Source organism: Ruditapes philippinarum, unplaced genomic scaffold (genome assembly GCF_026571515.1).
Source record: "Ruditapes philippinarum isolate M1 unplaced genomic scaffold, ASM2657151v2 ctg4173_1_1_1_1, whole genome shotgun sequence".
NCBI classification, from domain to species: domain Eukaryota; kingdom Metazoa; phylum Mollusca; class Bivalvia; order Venerida; family Veneridae; genus Ruditapes; species Ruditapes philippinarum.
In genome coordinates, this window is record NW_026852326.1 from 61,925 (window position 1) to 87,765 (window position 25,841).

At 32.2% G+C, this 25,841-nt stretch overlaps 2 protein-coding genes across 2 annotated transcripts; one reads left to right on the forward strand and one right to left on the reverse strand.

The window, feature by feature from the left end:
* The first annotated feature begins 13,436 nt into the window (after positions 1-13,436).
* On the forward strand, positions 13,437-15,421 carry LOC132756756 (uncharacterized). The gene is made up of 3 exons (XM_060747896.1): positions 13,437-13,712; positions 13,973-14,154; positions 14,323-15,421. Exons 1-3 carry the CDS (start codon positions 13,542-13,544, stop codon positions 15,419-15,421), a joined length of 1,452 nt encoding a protein of 483 aa, XP_060603879.1. The 5' UTR covers positions 13,437-13,541.
* Positions 15,422-22,388: 6,967 nt separating this feature from the next.
* On the reverse strand, positions 22,389-23,648 carry LOC132756730 (uncharacterized). The gene is made up of 3 exons (XM_060747865.1): positions 23,401-23,648; positions 22,964-23,046; positions 22,389-22,808 (listed from the first exon to the last, which is right to left on the reverse strand). Exons 1-3 carry the CDS (start codon positions 23,555-23,557, stop codon positions 22,389-22,391), a joined length of 660 nt encoding a protein of 219 aa, XP_060603848.1. The 5' UTR covers positions 23,558-23,648.
* Between the last annotated feature and the right edge of the window lie 2,193 nt (positions 23,649-25,841).

Below are 25,841 nucleotides of genomic sequence, written 5' to 3' on the forward strand. Positions count from 1 at the left end.
GATTGTAATCGCCAATTGCAATGTGAAAATTACTTTTTGTTAATAATAACTTACTTTTGAACACATTTAAAAAAACATTCATGAATACAAGCCAACATTTGGAGGTATGCTGCTTTAAATTTTAAAACCTATCTTTTCTGTTATGTTAATTTCGGTAAGACTCTTTACTTATTTTCTCGAATGTGTCAAATACAGGGTAATAATATATCCGTAAATTATTCTTTTTTTCATGAAGTTGAATTAATTAACCCTCATCAACATTAAAAACTGCATTGTTTGCACAATCGTTTCAAATTGCACCAACACTTAAGGAAAGATAAAAAGGCTCTACAACAGTCTAAACCGATTTGAAAGCAAACGTTGAAAAGTACTTTACTTAAGTCCCCACTGATGTATTTCAAAAATTCATGTATATAAGACAGACATAATAATAAAAAAGCTCCGGTGATGAACAAAATATCATGTTGGAAGATTAACATGGTTGAACAGTCGGCCGTTCTTGTCTTAAAACGTAAATAAAAACAAATGAATAGATTATCTGAACGTATAATGCAAATTATTTTTGTTCAGATTTATGCCTTATATGTTCATCTGAAACTGTTTGACTTGGAGAAAAGCCAATGTGTGCGAAATTAATCAATATAGGTTTCCATTGTATTGCGATGTATATACATTTCAGCATGTTTAGTATTTATATTTCTACACATAACGAATAAAGATGAGATTTTTGTTTACAAAGATTACCAAAGAGCCTTATGCTGAATATTTAGAGGTTTGCCTCGGCACGATTTTGTTTAGTATCCGTGCATACTTTATGACAAAAGAGATCGCTACTTATTAGTTTCTTCGGTAACAAAATGTATTTCTAATCCAATTTTACCCCATTAACAACTTCATTTACTGAATCTGCAATTATTTATGCCATATGAATTTCTAGAACAGTCATGAATCAAAACCAGGATTTTAATTGTCCAAAAACAAATAATTTTGCGGCAAATATTACTTACACGTTTGTGCCTCAAAGTATTACAAAACGTTTATATTGAAAATTGTTTTAGCTAATGCTTTGAAGTGTGACGTTATGTTGTCATTTGTAATATATCTCAGTAGAACCTGTTTCTTTTTCTTAAACTATTTTTTTTCATAATGTACTGTATTGGCGTCGAAACAAATAAAATACGCCCAGGGTGGGAGCACTCAGCGCTCAGTTAATTACTTTTGTGCAAATATTAACATTACACACATAGACACGTTTTAATTTCAGACTGAATGCGAACATTTGACTTAAGTGTTCGCGGACAATTTGATTGCGATCATATACAATGTTCTTTGAGGGTAAAGTATATTTGTTAACGATTCTAGTCATGCTTAAGAAGATGAAATACGACAGTGTTTCGTTTTTTGTTTTTTTGTTTTTTTTTTGTGTGTGTTGTTTTTATCATTAAACACTTCTTGTAAACACATTTTATTTTGAGAAAAAAAAATTGATTTTGAGAAACAGTTCTAAATTATATGTATGGAACTCTTAAAAATCTATCGTATTAAAAACAACAATCCAGACAAAGTGAAAGTGACCTATGATCATTAAAATAACGTTAGCTTCGGAAGTGTTGCTCACATTTATGCAATTTGTACAAATTTAATTTCAATTTTCAACGGAAATGATATATCATAGGACATTGTACATGTTGTTTTATTCTCACAATTCCAGACATGGACTATACGCAAGTTTTTCTTTGAATAAATTAATTGGATTTCTTCAGCCTCTGAGAACTTTAATAATATTTTGAATCAATTCGCAGTAAAAAAAATCTTAACGGTGTGGAATGCACAATTTCATTCTTGATCATCATTTATTTCTCCAATATTAATTTAATATTTTCTGATCATTATTTAGAGACAAAATGATAAATCTCTTTAAATTAAAAAAAAAACAACATGTATACATGTATTGGAAAATCTTCGGACCATCATACATTTCATTTCTTTAACAAAGACACACCGAATTTAAATGTTTTCATAGAATATGCATGCCATTTATTATCCAAAATTATCACAGATCAAATATGTAGCACAATATAATTATATCGAATAAGTTATTCAAAAATTATCTGATAGAAAGAAATCAACAGGCTAATAAGGTTACCGTAAGAATGTCCCCTAAGACAATGCACCCGTATAAATGTACGTCATACGCATGTTAAGCTACTAAATCTACCTGAAAAATCTTCCTCACCTTGTCAAATCTCTCACATTCCAACGCTAGGTTTCAAATGTATATTTTTACATGAATTGTGTTAAAAAAGACACAGTGCAAAGAAACAATTTGGCGTCAAGGTTCATGCAATGGATTCAGTCATTCGAAAGATAATTGTTTTGCTCTAACACTCGAACATAAAACTTTTTGTTAACAGGAATAATTCGGAAACGGTTATATATAACAACCTCCCCTTCGCTATGTTAAACCATACAGAAATAAAGAAAAACATAAAAATTGCCATAGCTATCCTAAAGGTGTTCAAATACATCCTCAAATAATATTGATCATTTTAGCCTATTATCATTGCCCTTCATTTCAAAGAAAATGTGTAAAAATCTCAAACTTTACTACCAATGGTGCATACAAATGTGTTCATGCCTCTTTTCAAAAATGTGTTTTCTTAAGCGGTGTAATGGTACGCAACATTACGGTTCTCTAATATTTTATTTTCCCTGAACAATAATTGGCATGTCATTTTTCGACATGTCATTTATTTTCCAAAACAGTAAAAAAAAGAAAACATGGCAATGTCCAATTGTCTTAAATTCTTTTTATATGTTTTGTTTTATTGATATGAACATTGTTTATAACAAACTGTTAATGAGCGATTTAGTTTATAATCGTGTACAATGTAAATGTTTTTTTTTTTTTAAATGACATTGACTTTGAGTTGGTCAATATAGCATGCTACATCCTGCTTCATTCTTGATATAATCGTCGTTAGACATTAGACCTTTTAAAACTATGAACGACAGTCAGGCAAGGCTATCAATACACAAACAAAGAATCAATATAGAATTTCACAACTGCAAAAAAAATCCAACAGCCTGTCGTGTGTCCAAGTTTAAACAAAAACTATGACGCTGTTTCTCCTTTGAGCTGAGCTTTAAAGTCTTTCCTGTTCATCTATGTTTCTTAAGTTAAAACTACAAAAACTATGAATGGTTTGCCTATGAAGTCCTGGATGTATTGCCAAAGTAACATGATAATTTGAATAGGACCTTTTTATTAATATGTATTATGCTGTACTTCAAATCATATAGAGTTGCGTGTATGTTTACATAAATTATATCAAATAAACGTTGTATTTTTACTGTATTATGCTTGAAAGAAATATCATTGTATTTAATTTGAATTCAATATGAATGATAATAAATATAAATTAATTCAAATTTGACTGAATAATAAATATATTGCTTTAGCATTATCGTACAACAATGAATAATGGCATAAAATAAAATAAACCGTCATAGATGTAGTAAACACATATTAAATGTATTTAAATCAAAGAAAGATTTGTCCTTCTTAAAATCATAAATTATTTTTTCATAACATCTTAACTGTTAAAGTTTTCAATGTTTTAATAATGACCTTTAAGTAATGATGAAACGTATTAATAAATACGGCATTTACAAATAAAGTTTAAAAGATAAATTTGGCGTCGAGCATATTTACCAATATGGAGTCAATATAAAATATTTCCTGATGTAACACTTGCTCATAAATCAAAACTACTTGCTGGGAAAAGCTGAATAGAAGTAAATGCGGGTGCGTTATGCCGACCTAAAGAAATCAATCTTTTAGACTGGATATTGCGATATCAAATGTTATTTATAGAACCTCTTAACTGCAGTAATTTTTTCATATTTCCTGCAAAATCATAAGACCAATTAAACCATTCAAACATATCGGTTTGCTTCGGTTTTATCAAATTCTGGTTAACATCAGAAATAAAGTTTCTTTTACATGAGGGTTGATGCAAAAGTACAACAACCTTCACCGGCTTGAGCGCTACTCAATTTTCAACACTTAAAAGTGTTGGAAACATCATCCCGAAGATCCAGAGCAATAAAACAACACCTACGTGATATGCGGGACATCTTTTTACAGCTGCCACACAGCACTTGACACTTGCTGTTGAGAACTAAAAAGTCTGGACAATGTGTGAACCCTAAAAAGAAATGTTCACTAAAATTATTTCTTTTATGCATATAAAGCCTCGGGAATAATTGTTTTTCTACCTGTGAAATACAAACACGTGCTTATCAAAAGATAGATCAGATGTGTGACCAATAAGTCACTATCTTAAAACTGTTATAGGATACTTACAATATAAAGCTTTAGAAAAATACAAATTCTAGCATTTTAAAGACGAAAACTAAAAACCTTAAACTGTGTTTAATGATCATTTGTTAATTTGTGGCTAGGGCAAATCATTAAAAAAATTAAATAGACTGTTTGTATTTTAAAAACACCATTTATTTCAACATTTGAAATTTGGATTTACAAAACAGTAATGTTTAATTTCTAACTTATCAAATATATATCATAATATTTATTCCTCTAGACATATTTAATTTCTCCTGGATCTGCAAACTCACAGTTTTCTTCCAAAATTGTAATTGTCTTTATGCCAATTCTGCAAAATTAATGTCTTTTTGATATGCAATTATATCAAATATATGTATGATCTCCTTAATTTTAGACAAAGTTGAACATTGTCTCACAGTTTTGCATAATGTAACGATTAAGATGCTATTGCTGCTCTGTAATTGACATTAAAACACACATTAACTTGCTCTCTAGATATCTGAAATAATGTCTCAAATATAACATTGGTTATGAAAATGTTCATAATAAAGATATTTCACCGATGAACAAAAGACTAAAATATAAAATTTGAAAATCCTAAAATATCACCAAGGGCACTTACTGTATTAAAACCACGAAAACGTATCCCCAACTTGTCACTAAACCGGGCTGTGATGTTTTCATTAATTTTGAAGTATGAACCTATTTTACCGTAAGTTTGTATGAATGTATAGATTATGCATATTGCATATGCACCGAATGAAGCATACTTATATATCTATCTGTTATATGTGGTCTGTCTGAACTAATTTTATCGTAGAAATGCTTTGAATAGACGGGTTCAAAAGATTTTTTTAGAAGAACAACAGTTTTTCATGAGACACTGTAATTTCTATTAAAATATTTAACGCATGAAATAGGCACATAAATTTAAACAACTCCATTAGACTTACGTTGCCAGGCATCAAATGTGAATCAACGGAAACGTAATTCATAAGTCAAATGAGCGTTGCACTTTCTCAATGCAACCACCTAAAATGCTAACACATACATAATGACCATAAGTGGCTATGTTCAACTAATGTGAAAATAATCTAATCTCGTCCCGGATGGCGTAACTCCTGGACGCTGTTGAAAATTGAAGTCAAAAAATTGACTCGGCAGCACGCAAGCCATGTTACGAGTATTTTGTGGGTTTATTGTGAACTATACTTTCATATTACATTAAAAGCTAATAACGGTAAATATAAAGTGCAGATATCAGACAATAAAAGATTTACTGCAACATTCCTCGAATTTATCTCACAACCATCGCACATTCTTAGAGCATATACGTAACACAACATTTACATCAATATTTTAAAAATGTTATCCATTTTAATTATGTATTACAAATGATCAGTTTCAATAAAATCTTCAAATGTTCCCAACCGTCAGAACCAATTTAAATGCACAACACTCTTTTTACTTTTTCTATATTTAGTTCGATAGAAAATTTATTTTACACGAACGTTAACTTAAAAGATAAATAAAACAATACTAATAAGCTTTACAACAAATTGTATTGAAATTCTACAAATCTTTGTTTTTGCAACATTCAATCTCCAGCTTATCAATCAAATGTCTGTTTCTTTTGTTAATGTTGAAATGCTGCAATTGAAGTATCGTCGTGGTTTGTCTGGATCATCGTGTCTAGGCTTCATGTTTGATATTCCGTAGAAAGCATTGTTTACGGTTACAAAATATTTTTTAACCAACTTTAATTTAAAAAATAAAAAGAATCCACAATATCGTTAAAAGTTAAATTTTCCGCCACTTTAGACACATAGTGCTTTAAAAGTCTCAAAAACTAACTCTTTTTATGATCTTTTTTATTGTAAACTTGTTAATATCCTCTTATTTGTTATAATAATATTGACAAAAAAAAATGGTAATTTAATTTCATGCAATTTATTATTTAGAAATGAGAGACAATGACAATTAGACTTGATAACTCAGCGAGCCCTTTTTACTGGCTAAGTGTATATATGGCTTTTAGACAGTCGTTCTATTTCTTTAATTTGTATATAAAAGGAAAATACAAACGTTTACATTTTCTTTATCACGAATAAGATACTTCTTTGAAAAAAGGCTAATTTCTCCAGAATTGTAGGTTATTCAGATTTAATCTGTTTCTGGATATTATACTTATTGTTTCTGATGATCAAAACTATCTCGACGTTTAGTACATCTTCATTTAGATAAGATAAACAAGAAGGAATATCCCACTTTAGATTAATAAATCACCCTATCTTCCTAACAAATGTATATCTTTGGGAAAAGGTTTCTTGTTTAATTGATTTGGCGTCCTGAACTGACTTTTTGTTCAATACATGTTTAAAGCTATATAATTTCTTCTTTTTTTAACTCCTTGTTATTACTGTCGTTCAGATTACTATGTCAGATGATATATGTGGTCTCATAGTAATGCTGCTTTTGATAACTTTGTTGAAACTTTTATCAGAATAATGTCACGGCTCTCTTAAACCCCAGTCACACTAGAGCTTACGATTACTTGCGACCACCGGCGACTTTTAAAACTGACGATCATTGGCGATTGTCTGCGACCAAAACCATTTTTGCACAGATAAATTTACGTTTGCGAGTATCGTAAGACAAGTCATCATTGACAATCGTACGACAGGTCATAAGTAAACGTTCGATGGTCTCAAGATTGCCTGGGATTACTTACGACTACCCTTGACATAACATGCGATCACCTACAACTTGTCGTACGACCATCACACAATTACTAAAGACTACTTAAGATTATCAGTGACTAGTGGCAATTTGTAAAGACTGTCGTAAGATTGTCGCACTTCCGAACGACCATCGTGCGACAGCCTTAAGACCTTATAAGATCACTAGCGACCTGTTTGATCGCAAGGAGGTTTTTGTGCAAGCTCAAAAACCTCTCTGCGACTGAAATTGGTCGTGGGACCTAAATAAGATAACCTGCGACTGCCAAAGATCACCGATGACCGTCGTAAGACGTTTTAAAGATTGTCCGCGACCAGAGGTCACTGGTGATCGTGAACTGGTCTTCACTGGTCGTAAGCTCTAGTGTGACTGGGGCTTTAAAGTACCTTTCAAAAACATATGTAAAAAAAACAATCATAATCTATAAATATTTAAACCTTGATCTAAGAAATGTGTCATTCTTTTTAGTTTATGTTATGGTAGTATTTCTATAGTACTAAGTATATACGTGCAAATGCTCTAGTTATATATTTTATGTAATTTTAGTTTGTTATTTGTTGGGTAATAACAATTATCACATTAATTATTAAAAATTCTAAAATGCAATCTTCATCATCTTTTATTTATCATTTATAAATTAAGCAATTTCATACAAGTTTTTAATGAACATACACTTACATTAACTGTTTTTTCTTCTTCTTCATCTTGTTAATAATTTGTAATTAAAAACTCTGGTGTTTCATGGTATATCCGTACAGGCAATGATTTGTTTCCCTTCTCTCGTGAACAATAAAACAACTAGAAACAAGGTCAAACTGAATAAAACAATTTACATTCACAATAGAAAGAACATCAGAAAGTGACCTCTAGTATTCATACAGTAACAATCTTTGTGTTCCAGCTATGTTTTTTTTGTACAAATTCGTTAAGGAGATATATACTTACAGTGTCATTATTCTGTTTATCAGGATTATAAATCGTGCAAGTAACACCCAAACACAAACCTTCATAGTTGGTAACACGTTTACATAATGAAATCCCTATTTTATACAAAACAGCCAACATATACTTTGATTTATTTTAGGGAATACTTCGACAGTAACAACACTTTGTATTTATTCTTTCAGATCAGAAATAACCAGGAGTGGCTTCATAGATGTGTGTTTTCCAAAAGGTGACTCATCAAAATTGATAAGGATGAATATGATTCTAAAATGTTATTTATTAAATTGTTTTGATGACATGCTATCAGCTTTATGGAAATAAGTATTTAAATCAATAGATGCTCTATGTTCTCAGGTTCTCAGAAACTCTCCTAAACACTGACGAGCATTTTACCGAAAATTAGCAGGTTACAGCAGCAATATGATTATGATACATATTTTCAAGGTAAAACAAATATAATTTTTAATTAAAACTATAGAAAATACATTCACCTAGTACATGTATAGATGGTTTTGTTGTTCTTTCTTATATACATACAAACACTTGTTTTCTTTTACAGAGCACGCGTTTGTCTTTATTTGAAATGATGTTAAATTAAAGTTAAATAAATGGTTCCGTTCCCTGCAAGTTTGACAATTTTGAAGTAAAGCAAGGTTTTTGTGTAGCGTGTTTTATTCATTAAGAAACTCTTTCATATCAATCCAAAGATTTGTAACTGAGGTTCAAGCAAAGAATACATGATTCTTTGTTTAGTTGCTGCTACTGCTGCTACTATATTTATCATTGTAAAAAGTTTAATGTGCAAACATTAGATTTCTTAACTGCAAGTTGATACAGAATTGTCCAAATCTCTTGTCCTGTAATATTGGTTACGTTCGGTATCAAATACTGCCAGCATAAACCAAAGAGGGAAACTTTCATCGAAGTTCATTTGTTTTTCTTAATAGAATTCCTGCAAAACAAAAGGCAAACAATAAGCTATGATATGTTATGTAAGGGAATCAATTAAATTCGTTTACGGAACAAAATAGGTTACAGTTTAATTTAAGGAAATAAACGAATTTTGATTTTTGTACTTCTTTGTCTTCTTCTATTTCTTTTCTCATTGTCAATCACCGAATACGCGTTTCGTTCCATTTTCAGGCTAAACACAAGATCATTATGCTATAAAAGAGGAAATATATAAAGACAAGAGACTCATCAATAAATCTATATGATTTTTGTCCTGGGTTATAAGTAAACGAACGAGCAATATTAAACATTTCTTATCCCAAAATACCATGGTCACACATGTAGCATTATATTATTATACTGTATAGATAATTCATAAATCGTTGATGGTTAAAAAACAGACCAATAACGTAATGGTAAGATTGTCCTCTAATTATGATCCTCGATAATAAAATTCATATCATATAATACATCATACACATGATAAGCTATCTGATCTCACTGAATACTTCCTTTCACCATGTCAAATCTCTCACGTTGTCAAATATGTTTTACACAGGAATTGTGTTCTCAATGAAAAAATCTGTACTTAGAAACAAATTGGCGTGAACGCAATTTGGATTGAATCATTCGAAATATAAATGTTTTGTTGTAACACTCGATCTCAAGACCATTTGTTAGCAGTAATGGTTAGGAAACGGATAATATATAACAATCTCCTCTTTGCTGTGTCAAGAATGCGGTACATAGAAACAATTGGCGTCAACGCAGACATATCATGCAAATTGGATTCAATCATTCGTAATATAATGTAACTATTTTGTTGTAACACTCGAACTCAAGGTTATTAGTTAACAGTAATGGTTTGGAAACGGTTTATATATAACAATCTCCTCTTTGCTATGTCTAACCAGACAGAAACATATAATTTATAACTGCGCCGAAAGAATTATCTTGGCTCTCTTTAAGATGTTCAAATATATTCATCATTTACCGCATAACCATTGCCCTTCATTTAATACAATATGTGAAAAATTCCAAACTTACTACCAATTTTGCATACACATGTGTTTAATGTTGCTTTCAAAAAAGTGTTATTAAATCGGTGTTGTAAAAGAAAGCCAAAAAAAATATAAAAAATTTAAATCCAATTATTTTTTCCACAAAAATGAATATCAATTGACTTTCTTTTTTTCTTTTTGTTTTTCTAAATATGTATGTGCAAATATTTCTACTTGTTCGAGAGCGGCTTCAATTAAACAATGATTTATTGCTTTGTTACATACAAGAAAGGTCGGTTCTCTAATAATTCATGTTCCCTGAACAATAGGTGGCATGTCATTTTCGACATGTCAACATTTATTTTCCAAATCAGTGAATAGAAAGAAAACTTGGCAAAGTGTAAGGAAATTTTCTCATGCACGTTTTTCTTATATTATTTCTATTCATTCTTGTTTTGTATTAATTAATTGGCACTCGTGATAACGAACAATTATTCAGGTTTATACACATTCATTTCACTTCGCTGTACAATGAGCGGAATTGACATTAAATTTCGTTTTTTATTTGATAAATTTATGTAATAATGATGATATCATAACATAACCCGGTCTTTATAAACTTGTAATCAACGATTTATTTTCGAAATTGTAAACATGTACAGATTTAATATTTTAATGGTGACTTTTATTTCGTAAATTTAACATGCTACAGCAACCTGCCTCATTCTCATGTTATCTTACTATATTACAACTTATAGTAATATTTACGTTAGTCAGACAAGACTATCATTTTTTTTAAAAAGAGTCCCTATAGAACTTCAAAATGGCAAAATCCTGCATTTGTTAACTATTAATTTCGTAATTGTGGTCCAAAATCAATCGCAAATTGTAACAATCTATATTGTTTCGTGCTTCAAATTTAATACCTATCGTAATTATGTGATTGTTAACACAAAATATATCTAACGGAGTTTTTTGTAACTTTACTATGTTATTTTCGAAAGAAGAATCCAGGTGAATAAATAAGATTTAATATGAATGATAATGAATATAAACTAATAATGATAGACAATAAAAAGAAACAACAATGGAGATAAACCAATCTAATAATGCATTCATTTAAAGAAAAAATTTGATTTGGCTTTCTTACAAATCTTAAATCCATTGACATAACTTTTTTACTGTTTTTAAAGTAGTCATTATTTAAAAAAAAATAAAAAGGTTAAGCATGTCACAAATAGCATTAACAATTCAGCTCTGTTAATTGGATTCAATCGTGTGGGATATGAATATAAAATATTTCCTGTTGTAACATTTGCTCCAAAAGATCATCAATCAAAACTTCTTGCTGGGAAAAGCTGAATTTGTAGTTAATACTAGTGCGTATTTTGACCTATAAATTGACCAACTAATCAATCGTTTTACTGGCTATTGCGTTAAGATTGACACATGTGTTTTAAACGTAATAATAGAACTACTTCTTCTCTCATATTTCCTGTAATATCTTTATAACACTTAAACAATTCAGACATATCAATTTGCTTCGGGATCATTCAATTCTGGTTAACATCAGACTTTTTTTCTTCCTTTTTTGCTTTCTGTAAGAATATGATGTCAAATTATAACAAAATATATAATATTCTCATTTTTAGTCATAACCTGAACGCGTTCCCTCGGTTTTTACATAAAGTCAATGGTTTTTTTAGTAGGCGTTCTTGTTGAAGAAATATCATGATCCTGGATATCTTATCTTCCAGAAAATTCCCCCATACTCAATACCCCTATAATTTATACATATAACATTTTTAAATATTTAGTTATTACCTTCTTTTATGTTTTCACTTAATTTTCTATAATTGTCACTCTTTAATTGTAAATTATTATTTTAAGTTGTTGTTACTCTATTGTCGCGCCCTTCAGCCCTACAAACACAAACGTTTCGTTTCGTTTATTGATATCAGCTCAGTTTGCATATATACAAATACAGGAGCAAAAACATTATATAAATAAAACAGACAAAGTCACAATGATGAACAGCATGCAATATCTCAGAGGACAACTTAAATCATGAGATTATATACGTTAACCATCGTATAATATAGTTAGCTATCTATTACATAATAAAAATGCGTAAAATAAACAGTACAGGAGAAAGTAATAATAATAATAATGACTAGATCTATATATATGAAAATCAGTTTCAGAGGTAGTATATAGTCTAGAATTATACTACTTAGTAAATTCTGAAAGAAAAAAAAGGAAAAGAAAAGTATTTCTTTTAATTTGTCCAGAGCGGAATCGGACCACAGGGAAAGAAGACTTTATCGGTCTTCCATAGTTTACTTGTGTTACTAGTTACTGATTGGTCAGTATCTACCGTTAAAATTACGTCATATGTAAGATTTGATACGGGTCACTCCCTGTTTGTCTAGCCAGGTGTAAGTGTGTTATTAGGGCAGACGCTCGTGTTTACATTTTAATGGGTAAAAGATGCATGTGTTTTGTGTTACAAGTACCAACAAAAAGAAAAAAGTTATTATTCAATATGGATTTATACATTGTCCAGCATGATTTATACATAATAAGCTTGAGAGTTTCACAGACTTTGGAGATAGGTGAGTTTACTGTACATGCATATTTATCATTTTGTCAGAGAAAAGGAAGAAAGGGGGTGTGACTTTTCTATAATAGTTACGCCGTTATTATGACACGAGGCATTGCATGTTTTATATATAAAATATTGTGGAACGAACAACAATATACATGTGTATTTACAAAAATAACTGGAAAAAAAAAATGTACATGATAATAATGATGATGATTTAAATTGAAAAATTGTTCAGCTTTGCAATTTGGTCACAATCATTTTCTACAGAATAATATGTCTTTTATGCTTTAGTACTGATTTATATTACTCATATATGTAAAAGCAGATTTGAAACATGTAAACAAAAATAAGTAATTGAAACACAACATGAGGCATTGCATGTTTATACATAAAATATTATGGATTGAGCAACAATATACATGTGTATTTACAAAAATAACTGCAAAATGTACATGATAATAATGATGATGATTTAAATTGAAAATTTGTTCTCATATATGTGAGAACAAAATAAAGACATGTAAACAAAAATAAGTAAATAAAACACAGCATATTGTATACATAGTTATGCAAATAAGCATAAATGAGTTTTAACTGTACATTCAGGTTACATTTCTTGTAATTATATTGGCAAACATATACATACATATTTGTTATTTATATGATTTGCCATGGGACTTACAACTCTTAATCGAAAAAAAAAAAAAAAAATATTAAGAGTTATTAAATGTAACATCACTTTAATACATTGACAAAAATGTACATATTTGTTATTTAATTCAATTGTCTTGCCATCTTGCTTACAACTCTTAATCGAAACGAAAACATAAGAGCTATTTAATAGACCCTTCTCAAATTATATGCATACCTGGAATTCCAGAATCAGAATGAGGCTTAACTGGCACGAATGTAAACACACTGACCACTCTTATCTCACTTTATAGCCATGATGTCTGGTGTTAACACGAAACGTTCTAATTATCATTGTTGTGTGCCTATGTGCAATTCTGATGGTAGATATGATTCTACAATTCATTTTCATCATATTCCAAAGGATAAAGATTTAAAAAAACAATGGATAACTAAGATAAGAAGGGATGAAGGGCCATTGTTTAAGGTAAGTGTCCAAAAATAATATTTTGTAAACTCTGACCAATATATGAGTTGAATATTTTTTTGTGTGTAAAAAGACAAATTTTGTAAAATAAATGTAATAGTGGGAGAATTGTTTTCTTTTAATCTAACAGTTAAATCAATAGTAATTTAAACTTTACTGTAAATTATTATCAATTTAAATTTACGCTACAAATAGAGAATGGAAGCTGACTGATAGTTACCGTATAATTCCTAAATTTAAATGTATGTTGTATATTTTAGGTAACTGCATCTACTGTGGTGTGTTCCAAACATTTTAAAACTGAGGATTACAACTGGACACCACTAAGAAAGAGACTGAAAAATGATTCTATTCCATCAGTTTTTAATTGGGTAGAACAAACAACTCCAAGAAGACCATTGAAAAGAAAAATTCTTTCACCAAAGAAAATGCTCATTGAAAGGTAATTTATTTTTATTGTTAATTTATTGATTTAACTGATATCTTTATCATATCATTATACACATATAAAGCTAATTTATGTTTAATAAATGTATACCACTTATATAAAAAAATCATTTGAATTCATACTGAATACGTAATAGGTTTTTGTATAATATATATTTTTCAGTAGTGTCCATAATGAAGACGAGGAAGATATTACAACAAGCACTGATTGCCTGCCATCTACATCTGTGTCTTCAGAAACAGACGAGGAAAGTGATATTAAAAGGCTGAGGTTAGAACTGGTCGAGGCCAAAAAAAGATGTCAAGACCTTGAGGCTCAGCTGAGCTTAGAAAAATTTGGCATTGAGCGATTCAGTAAAGACGATTCACTCATGCTGTTTTACACAGGATTTACTTCTTACAAACATTTTTATTTATTTTATCGTTGCGTTGAACCAAACGCAAAAACTATGGTCAGTGCATATTACCAGGGAACACCTACATTTAGTTTAGCTGGAAGAAAACGGAACATGTTATTAATTGATGAACTGTTTATGTTCTTATGCAGATTAAGGGTAGGTCTATTAGAACAAGACCTCGGTGTCAGATTCAACTGTTCTATATCGACTGTTAGCCGAAAAATAATAACATGGGTTAACTTTCTGTATATGGTTTTGGGCAGGATACCACTTTGGATGTCTCGGGAAGCTATTGATGAATGCATGCCCGAGTGTTTTAAAGTACTGTATCCAAAAACAAGAGTTGTGATAGATTGTACGGAAATTAAGACTCAGCAGCCTTCATCTCTTGTTTTAAATTCTCAGATGTATTCAAATTACAAAGGGTCATGCACATTTAAATGTTTGCTTGGTGTAGCACCCCATGGGCTTATAACATTTGTGTCACCATTATATACTGGATGCATGTCAGATGTTGAGATCACTAAACTTTCTGGTCTCCTTGAACTTCTGGAAAATGGAGATGATGTGATGGCTGACAAAGGATTCACATTGAGAAAGATACTTTCAGAAAGGGGGGTGACATTGAATATACCAGTATTTTTAAAAAATAAAGGCAAATTTACACTAGAAGAAGTGAAAGAGACTGAGCAAATAGCCAAACTTAGAATTCATATAGAAAGAATTAACCGTAGAATTAAGGAGTATCACCTGTTTGACACACCTATTCCATTATCTCTTGCTGGTTCTGTCAACCAGTTATGGACAGTAGCGTGTATACTTGCTAATTTTAAAGGACCAATAGTACAATCATGGACAAAATGAAATAGTGTTTCTTAGGGTTCAGGGCCAATTAGTTGGATATACAGAAACAAGTTTATAGGAAAACTACTTCTACTTTGTATAATGTAGAAATGATATTATATGTTTTATCATGTATTGGAATTTGAAAAAATATAAAAGAATAATAAAAACAATATTTAAATGAAATATTTATGTTTAGTCTTTATTAAAATTTTGAAATAAATACATCAATTGATTTCAAATAAAGTGATCAAAATAAAACATGTCAATTTTATTTTTCACACTGTTCCATATATCACGGTTTAAGTATATTGTTTCCTGGTGACTATCCCCTGTGCACCAAACAAATAAATCGCACCAGTCTAATCCAGACACGGCCAGCTGTGTTAATATTTGGTAGTAGTAATTATGATTTCGTTTCAGCTTCAATTGTCCTGCATCATTTCCAATTAGATATTTACATTCAATAACAGATGAAACTTGTGGGCATTTTATTTCCAAAAGTCCAAATGGTGGGAATCGTTGTGGATTATAAACTTTTCTGTCTGGACTTGCCGCAAGCCATGGTGATTTGGGACAAATAATAAGTCCGCATGGATATAAGTTAATTTGATTATCATTTTTCTTAGCATATTCATTTGCTGCTGTAGGTTCTAAAGCAATGCCTTGTCTCATTGCGGCAGTTGTAACATGCCGAGTACTTTTCAATCTTTTCACCAAAGTACTTTCATTCTTTTTACGTTTGAATATATCACCAATGTTTGATGCTGTCACCCTATCCCGTCGAAGTTTATACCAGAGGGAGCTACGATTTTGAAGTCTTGTAGAAATTTCAAATTTTGTGATGTTATGTTGTGATAATTTCAGACTTTCTAATTTTAATGTTTGGTTTGATGTCAAAACTGTTTGGTAACAATTTTCCATCACATTATTTACTGGTAAGTCTGGAAAAGAAACACCATCATAAATATTTAAAACGATATTATCATCTAGTCTCTGTTGATAGCTTAATACAGATCCTGCAGGCACAAGGCCAAATTTTGATGGCACCAGTAGTATAAAAGTGGGGGGGGGGGAAATCACCACCTAGGTGGTTCTTGCCCTTTGGGTTACTGCGCATGCGTGAAAGGGGAGATAAACGTGAAAATATGTTCAATGACCTCCTGGGGGGCCACTAGAACCAAAAACAGGTCTTAACTCCATTGGCACCAAAAATTCCTGAAAGTCTGAGAGTACCTCAGAATCAGTCGCAGACCTCTAAAATGGACTCTACAGGGTCGCTAGAAGTCAAAACTACAATTATCTGCATTGGCACCAAAATTTCCTGAAAGTCTGCGAGTGTCTCAGAATCAATCGCAGACCACTGAAATGGAGTCTTGAGAGTCCCTAGAAGTCAAAAATACAATTATCTGCATTGGCACCAAAAATTCCTGAAAGTCTGCGAGAGCGTCAGAAACAGTCGCAGACCACTGAAATGGAGTCTTGAGAGTCCCTAGAAGTCAAAAATATCATTATCTGCATTGGCACCAAAATTTCCTGAAAGTCTGCGAGTACCTCAGAATCAGTCGCAGACCAGTTAAAATAGACTCGGGAAGGTTCCTAGAGCTCAAAATGTCATAATCATGGAACCAGTCTTAACCTCATTGACATCAAGAATCCTGAATGTCTGCGAGAATGCAACCAAACTATTCTATAACTTTAATTGTTTTACCAAGCATATCAAATTTTAAAATATTCTATTGACAAATCCCTATAATTATATTCATATTTTTTTTTGACATTACAAGTTTGTTTTTCACCAAGCTTATTAAATCTTAAAATATTCTAATTACCTGGAGTACACCATTTTTAATAAGGGGTGTCAAATAAACCCTAGTTTACCACATTCAACACGAAATTTTACCTAATACCAGTACTCCCCACCCCACCCCATCCAAACACACACACACACTTATATCAATATTGCGACCACCAATATAAAGGTTCAAAATAACGGTCAAATGAGAACGTAAAAATAAATTCAACAAGGAATATAGCTTAATTGTTTTTATTGATACAATATGTTTACCATTAACATGCAACAGTATGAAAAGTTACATACATTTTTTTTACAATTTATTGGCTAAGCATAAAATCTTCTAAAGTAAGATTTATTGTATAGTTATATAATAAGAGTATTTTTTTAAGTCATGTAACGTCCATCCAGCATTTATAACAGTGCACTAGTTCTATTGCATATATTTATATCTACATACAAATGTATATCATTCACTTTGTTGTCTCACGATTTAAAAACGACAGCGTCTATTTATCCATTTTTTTCCAGATTAATTTATAAACAGAAATGAACACTTGTAATCATTTTTCTTTTTACATTAAAAAAGGTTATTTCCAGAACTGCTCGTCTGATCAAGTGTAAGTATATGTAATGGGATTTTACACTATCATTCTATGTCTTCCTCTTGCTCCATGTCATCCTCTCCTTCCAACTCTGGATTGTCATAGGAAGTTAAGACCTTGTCAAACAGAAACCTCCTCTTAAGTATGCCGTATTTCAAAGCTTCCTCTTCGTCGTAACCATCCGCATCAATCAGCCGATTGACTGTCTTTTTAATAGATTTGTAAATGGGATCCTTTTTCATAGCATCGAACCAAATCAATTTACTGCCAAAAGTGTTCATCATTGCTTCTCTGTACGTTGTTCTCATATTCCTAAAAACCCTTTCCTTGGCTTCACTATCACTGATGTCCGTTTCTTCCTCCATTAGCTCTTTAACCTTAGAGTCATACTGCGACTGGCACTTTTGAAACACTTCATCTACAACGTCATCCCAAGGATCGATCGTCAAAGACTCCTCTGAGGCTATAGATGAATCATCATCGTCGTTACTATGATTTGAATCAGTGTCATCTACGGGTCCAAAAATATCCTCTTTTACTGGTATGTCCGACATAGCGTCTTCAATTGAGTCGATGTCTGAGTGCGCAGACTTTTTATGACGTAACATATTATACTTTCTCCCAAACGTTTTCAAACAAATATCGCAATGAAACATCGTCCTCAACGTCTTAAACTAAAATGAGGAGGAGTGAGGTAGCATTTAAGTTTATACTTGTCCTATAATTACGATGTTGTCCTGTTCACCCGTGTTCTCTGTCTTGTTTCTTCCAGTCGATGGCACTTGCTGTCTAGATTTCTTATTCTTCGTTGTTTTATCATCAACTTTTGAATTCTGCCGTTTACGTTTTGCGCTAGTGAATTGTATTTCTTTCTGACCTATAATTGACACATCTTTTGGTTTAGCTTGACGCTCGAGCATGCTTTTAGCTATAGCTGTCATCTGTTCCGCTGGAAGTACCATGCGTATGTACATTTCAGATCGCGGTGTTTTACTCCTTGGACGTCCAGTCATTTTACTTGTCCGCACCACGTTATCAAATATATCCGCCTTTTCTAAAAGTCTCTTATCTTTTCTTTCGTTACTCCTCGCAGATTTATGAAATATGTCCATATTTTTGAATTCGCGTCTTAACACTTTGAGTACCAAGCATATACTGAACTTGACAAGCTATTACAGATTCCCTTTTAATTAGCTATACTTTTAACATGTGTCAGTCAGCAATGCTCTGATTGGTTAGGGTCCATTTCAAACACATTCTTTCACTACTTTCGGCTTCTCTTTTCCCTCCTGTTTGCACTGATGTCACTCCTCACATCCCTCATGTCACTCCTCCCTTTCCTCATGTCACTCCTCACATCCCTCATGCCACTCCTCACATCACTCATGCCACTCCTCACATCCCTCATGTCACTCCTCACATCCCTCATGTCACTCCTCCCTTTCCTCATGTCACTCCTCACATCACTCATGCCACTCCTCATATCCCTCATGTTACTCCTTTCTTTCCTCATGTCACTCCTCATTCCCCTCATGTCACTTCTCCCGTTCCTCATATCACTCCTCCCGTTCCTCAAGCCACTCCTCCCTTTCCTCACGTCACTCCTCCCTTTCCTCATGTCATTCCTTCCTTTATGTAAGGCCTATTTTACAATAACTTGTTTGTAGATCTTTGTAGTGGCGTACAATGGGGGAAGGGGAGTACTAGGAAAGGGGGAGGGGCTTGGGGAACGGAGAGTGATATGGGGAAGGGGAAAAGGGAATGGGGGGAAAATACATGGAAAAAAAAGGGAGAAAATGGGGGTTTGAGAGGATGGTATTGGAGTAATGGGGAAAAGGATGACATGGGGGATTGAGAGGACATGGGGGATTGAGGAGGGGCATGAGTATTGAGGAGGGGCATGGGGGATGTGAGGGTGCAAGGAAAGGGGGGGACATAGGATGTGAGGAGTGACATCAGTGCAACAGGGGGGAAAAAGAAAGCCGAAAGTAGTGAAAGAATTTTTGAAATGGCCCCAACCAATCAAGCTTGCTGACTGAACTTTTAAAATATAGTAATTAAAAGGGGAATCTGTAAAGCTTGTCAATTTTGTATATGTTTGGGTACTCAAAGTGTTAAGACGCGAATTCAAAAATATGGACATATTTCATAAATCTGCGAGGAGTAACGAAAGAAAAGATAAGAGACTTTTAGAAAAGGCGGATATATTTGATAACGTGGTGCGGACAAGTAAAATGACTGGACGTCCAAGGAGTAAAACACCGCGATCTGAAATGTACATACGCATGGTACTTTCCAGCGGAACAGATGACAGCTATAGCTAAAAGCATGCTCGAGCGTCAAGCTAAACCAAAAGATGTGTCAATTATAGGTCAGAAAGAAATACAATTCACTAGCGCAAAACGTAAACGGCAGAATTCAAAAGTTGATGATAAAACAACGAAGAATAAGAAATCTAGACAGCAAGTGCCATCGACTGGAAGAAACAAGACAGAGAACACGGGTGAACAGGACAACATCGTAATTATAGGACAAGTATAAACTTAAATGCTACCTCACTCCTCCTCATTTTAGTTTAAAACGTTGAGGACGATGTTTCATTGCGATATTTGTTTGAAAACGTTTGGGAGAAAGTATAATATGTTACGTCATAAAAAGTCTGCGCACTCAGACATCGACTCAATTGAAGACGCTATGTCGGACATACCAGTAAAAGAGGATATTTTTGGACCCGTAGATGACACTGATTCAAATCATAGTAACGACGATGATGATTCATCTATAGCCTCAGAGGAGTCTTTGACGATCGATCCTTGGGATGACGTTGTAGATGAAGTGTTTCAAAAGTGCCAGTCGCAGTATGACTCTAAGGTTAAAGAGCTAATGGAGGAAGAAACGGACATCAGTGATAGTGAAGCCAAGGAAAGGGTTTTTAGGAATATGAGAACAACGTACAGAGAAGCAATGATGAACACTTTTGGCAGTAAATTGATTTGGTTCGATGCTATGAAAAAGGATCCCATTTACAAATCTATTAAAAAGACAGTCAATCGGCTGATTGATGCGGATGGTTACGACGAAGAGGAAGCTTTGAAATACGGCATACTTAAGAGGAGGTTTCTGTTTGACAAGGTCTTAACTTCCTATGACAATCCAGAGTTGGAAGGAGAGGATGACATGGAGCAAGAGGAAGACATAGAATGATAGTGTAAAATCCCATTACATATACTTACACTTGATCAGACGAGCAGTTCTGGAAATAACCTTTTTTAATGTAAAAAGAAAAATGATTACAAGTGTTCATTTCTGTTTATAAATTAATCTGGAAAAAAATGGATAAATAGACGCTGTCGTTTTAAATCGTGAGACAACAAAGTGAATGATATACATTTGTATGTAGATATAAATATATGCAATAGAACTAGTGCACTGTTATAAAATGCTGGATGGACGTTACATGACTTAAAAAAATACTCTTATTATATAACTATACAATAAATCTTACTTTAGAAGATTTTATGCTTAGCCAATAAATTGTAAAAAAAAATGTATGTAACTTTTCATACTGTTGCATGTTAATGGTAAACATATTGTATCAATAAAAACAATTAAGCTATATTCCTTGTTGAATTTATTTTTACGTTCTCATTTGACCGTTATTTTGAACCTTTATATTGGTGGTCGCAATATTGATATAAGTGTGTGTGTGTGTTTGGATGGGGTGGGGTGGGGAGTACTGGTATTAGGTAAAATTTCGTGTTGAATGTGGTAAACTAGGGTTTATTTCACACCCCTTATTAAAAATGGTGTACTCCAGGTAATTAGAATATTTTAAGATTTAATAAGCTTGGTGAAAAACAAACTTGTAATGTCAAAAAAAAATATGAATATAATTATAGGGATTTGTCAATAGAATATTTTAAAATTTGATATGCTTGGTAAAACAATTAAAGTTATAGAATAGTTTGGTTGCATTCTCGCAGACATTCAGGATTCTTGATGTCAATGAGGTTAAGACTGGTTCCATGATTATGACATTTTGAGCCCTAGGAACCTTCCCGAGTCTATTTTAACAGGTCTGCGACTGATTCTGAGGTACTCGCAGACTTTCAGGAAATTTTGGTGCCAATGCAGATAATGATATTTTTGACATCTAGGGACCCTGTAGAGTCCATTTTAGTGGTCTGCGACTGTTTCTGAGGTACTCTCAGACTTTCAGGAATTTTTGGTGCCAATGCAGATAATTGTATTTTTGACTTCTAGGGACTCTCAAGACTCCATTTCAGTGGTCTGCGATTGATTCTGAGACACTCGCAGACTTTCAGGAAATTTTGGTGCCAATGCAGATAATTGTAGTTTTGACTTCTAGCGACCCTGTAGAGTCCATTTTAGAGGTCTGCGACTGATTCTGAGGTACTCTCAGACTTTCAGGAATTTTTGGTGCCAATGGAGTTAAGACCTGTTTTTGGTTCTAGTGGCCCCCCAGGAGGTCATTGAACATATTTTCACGTTTATCTCCCCTTTCACGCATGCGCAGTAACCCAAAGGGCAAGAACCACCTAGGTGGTGATTTCCCCCCCCCCCACTTTTATACTACTGGCACCATTTTGGGAATGTGTTTGATAACATCTAGCATTAACATTTCAGGAGCTTCTCTTTTAAGTTGTTCATAATGTTCATTCCACTTTATATCACTACGTAATGGATCATACAAAGTGGACTGAATTGAACGTCCAGGAATATCTCTTAATTCTGCTTTTGAATAACCACGAACTTCTAGATTGTCAACTGTTGTACCATCAATCTTCTGGCCTCGTGGTGCATGCCAAGTTTGTGGAAGTGATGTACTAGCTGCATCTGCTGGTATTACTCTTTGCTTCAAATGCTTAAACTTGGCAATCTGGTACAATGTCCCGGTCACATGGCCACATGATCCAGACACACCAATTGGACATGTGCAGTTAGCATAAGTTATGCTGATTTCTTCATTGCAATCTTTCATCACAACCTGAAAGAGCAATATGAAATAAAGTAAACATATCAAAATATTTTATCATCGTTAATAATTGTTAATGATCATTACATTCATAATTAAATGTATTGATTATCATCAATTCATATTACTGTTATTATGTCCTATTACAAATATGTAATAACATATACCTTCAGCTGATGGGGTTTCTCATTCTTTCTCTGTGACCGATGGCATTTTCCATATATTGCACAACCATAATCTCCTGATTGTACTGAAAGTACAGATATAAAATTCATAAAGTACATGTATCAACAGAGTTTGGCTAGGAATTAGTTTATTTCAGATACTACGGTATAAGATCTTTACTATTGAGTCAATACACATTGATAAAATCTGCCCAATACACATCTGATAAAGATTCTCCATGGGCAATTAGCGGTTTATCAGTAAGAATCAATTTGCAATTACCTTTATGTTAGCACCAAGATTTCGTAAATAAACAGAACAACTAAGATTATATAAGCAAGACAGGCAGATTTATATATAAACCAGATATTATGTTAGAAACTATGTTAATGACTGAAAAATTGAAACCGAAAGTAAAAAAATCTTTACTCTTACTCACCTCTTAAATCATGAATGTATCCCTCACAAAAATACTTGAATCCTTTATTTAGTGATTTCTGTCCTGATGAACCTTTGTTTTGTTTAATATATAACTCTACAAATGAGAAATTAATTTCAGGAACCAAAGATAAGTCAATTTCACTGTATGCACTCATGCTTTCTTACAGCTTATACTGGCTTATCAGCTTGCCAGTTATGCCTCGTTCTGGTTCAAATTCTAAAAATAGCTGTAGAATATTAAGAATGGCCTATGGCAGGTACAGGGGTTGAACTTATGGAATGTTTTAACTTGAGGGTATTTGGGTGTTGGTGATAATATCTTTTAATGTGTTTTTGTCTTGTTTCATTAAGGTAATTACATTCAAGCACATAGTGGAACTCATCTCCAGTTTGGTTTTCATTACATAAAGTGCATTTTCTGTCATTAATTGGGGTACTATTCCATCTCCCTATTTCTATTGGTAGTTTATGGTTTCTTGTTCTAAATGCCATAAATATTCTACATAATCTATTTGGTAAGATGTTGAGATATTCACTCATGATAAAGTTAGGTTTAAATATTCTGTAGTTTATGCTGCTAGTTGATCTATTGGTTATTTCATTCCAAGACTGTATATACTGATCATTTACTCTCTGTTTGAATGACAAAGCAAACCATTTACCATTTATATTTCTTTGATCAGTCCAAATATTACTGTAACCATTTTTGCAAATAATATCTTTTACAAAATTTATCCATTTAGAATTAAGCGACCCTTGTTCTTGAAGACTTAAACTGATGAAATACATTTGATTGGACAACTTATTACTATTTATATCTTGTAACTTGCTCCAGTATGATATTATTCTTGTTTTAATTTCTATATCTAAGGGTTTTATTCCTAATTCACCATATAGCATATGTGAGGGTGTTGATTTTTTTAAATTGAAAATAAGTTTATAATATTTTAGTTGTACCTTCTCCAAAATCTCATTATTTCCTACTCCCCAAATTTCACATCCATATAATAGAATTGGTTTTATCATTTTATTGAAAAGGTCAATTTGTAGGTCATATGGTAAATCCAGGTTTCTTATTTTTTTCAGAAGTGAGAACATAGCCTTATTAGCTTGCTCTGCAATGTATTTTTTAGCCTTTAAAAAACTTTTTGTTCTAGATAAATATACTCCCAAATACTTGTATTCATTTGTAATTTCTAGATCAATTCCTTTGAATTTAAATTTGTATTTATAATTATTGCTTCTTGTACCAAATATCAAAACCTTAGTTTTTGGGATATTTACTGTTAATTTCCATTTGTCACAGTAATTTTCAAAAATATTTAAGCTTTTTTGGAGATCATCACTTTTATTACTCATTAGGACAGTGTCATCAGCATACAGAATGATAAAAAGTTTAAAAAGAATTGATATATCCATATGATTTACTTTACATTCAATTCCAGGTAGGCCACTTGTTTCAAAATAGTTTCCTAGATCATTTAAAAATATTGAGAACAAAAAAGGTGATAAATTTTCTCCTTGTCGTACACCATTTAAACATGGAAAATATGCAGATGTTCCTTCATCTGTTCTTATACAAGACTTTATATCATTATATATATTCTTTATTAAAATAAGGCATTTTCCATTGATTTTACTATTAAACATTTTCATCCATAACCCATTTCTCCAGACTGTGTCAAATGCCTGTTTGAAATCAATAAATGCACAGTATAATTTTTGTTTTTTGGCACTAAGTAAATCTATCAGACTTTGGATTACAAAAAGGTTGTCAATGGTTGAGTGATTTTCCCTAAACCCTGCTTGACAGTTTGTTATAAGATTTGATGCTTTTGAAAAATATTGAAGTCTTTCATTGATTACCCCTGTAAACAGTTTTCCTAGACAACTTAAAAGAGTTATTGGCCTGTAATTTTCTGGGAATTTTGCATCACCTTTATTTTTATAGATTGGGATAATAGTTCCTTCAGTCCAACTTTTTGGTATTATACCGTTATTTAAAATAAAATTGAATAGTTGAGTATATATTGGGAGCATTTGTGGCAATGTAGATTTTATATGTTCATTTAGTATATTATCTGAACCAGGGCTTTTATTATTTCTTAATGTGTTGACTACTTTTATTATTTCTTGATCTGATATAGGTCTATTTAACTCTTCATTTAATTCATTAAGATTTTCTTCATTTTCTTCATCAGTGACTTCATCATTTTCTCCATTATTTACATCCTTGAAAAAATTATACAGGTCATCTAGCTTTACCTGTGATTTAAGACTGTTTCTGTTAACAGAGTTAATAATTTTCCAATAGTCTTTTGGTTTGTTTGATTTTAACTTTCTTAGATTTTCCACTCTGTTTTGTTTAAATTTCCTGTGTGAATTAGATAATGTGGCTTTGTACTCTTTACTGATACATTTTAAAATAGTTTTATTTTG

Bases quoted from the DNA above. Each gene is read 5' to 3' on its own strand.
- LOC132756756 (XM_060747896.1), top strand. From the start codon at position 13,542: ATGATGTCTGGTGTTAACACGAAACGTTCTAATTATCATTGTTGTGTG. The intron at 13,713-13,972 runs GTAAGTGTCCAA...TGTATATTTTAG, and splicing joins ATGAAGGGCCATTGTTTAAG to GTAACTGCATCTACTGTGGT. The intron at 14,155-14,322 runs GTAATTTATTTT...TATATTTTTCAG, and splicing joins AAGAAAATGCTCATTGAAAG to TAGTGTCCATAATGAAGACG.
- LOC132756730 (XM_060747865.1), bottom strand. From the start codon at position 23,557: ATGAGTGCATACAGTGAAATTGACTTATCTTTGGTTCCTGAAATTAAT. The intron at 23,047-23,400 runs GTGAGTAAGAGT...CTGTACTTTCAG, and splicing joins ATACATTCATGATTTAAGAG to TACAATCAGGAGATTATGGT. The intron at 22,809-22,963 runs GTATATGTTATT...TTGCTCTTTCAG, and splicing joins AGAAACCCCATCAGCTGAAG to GTTGTGATGAAAGATTGCAA.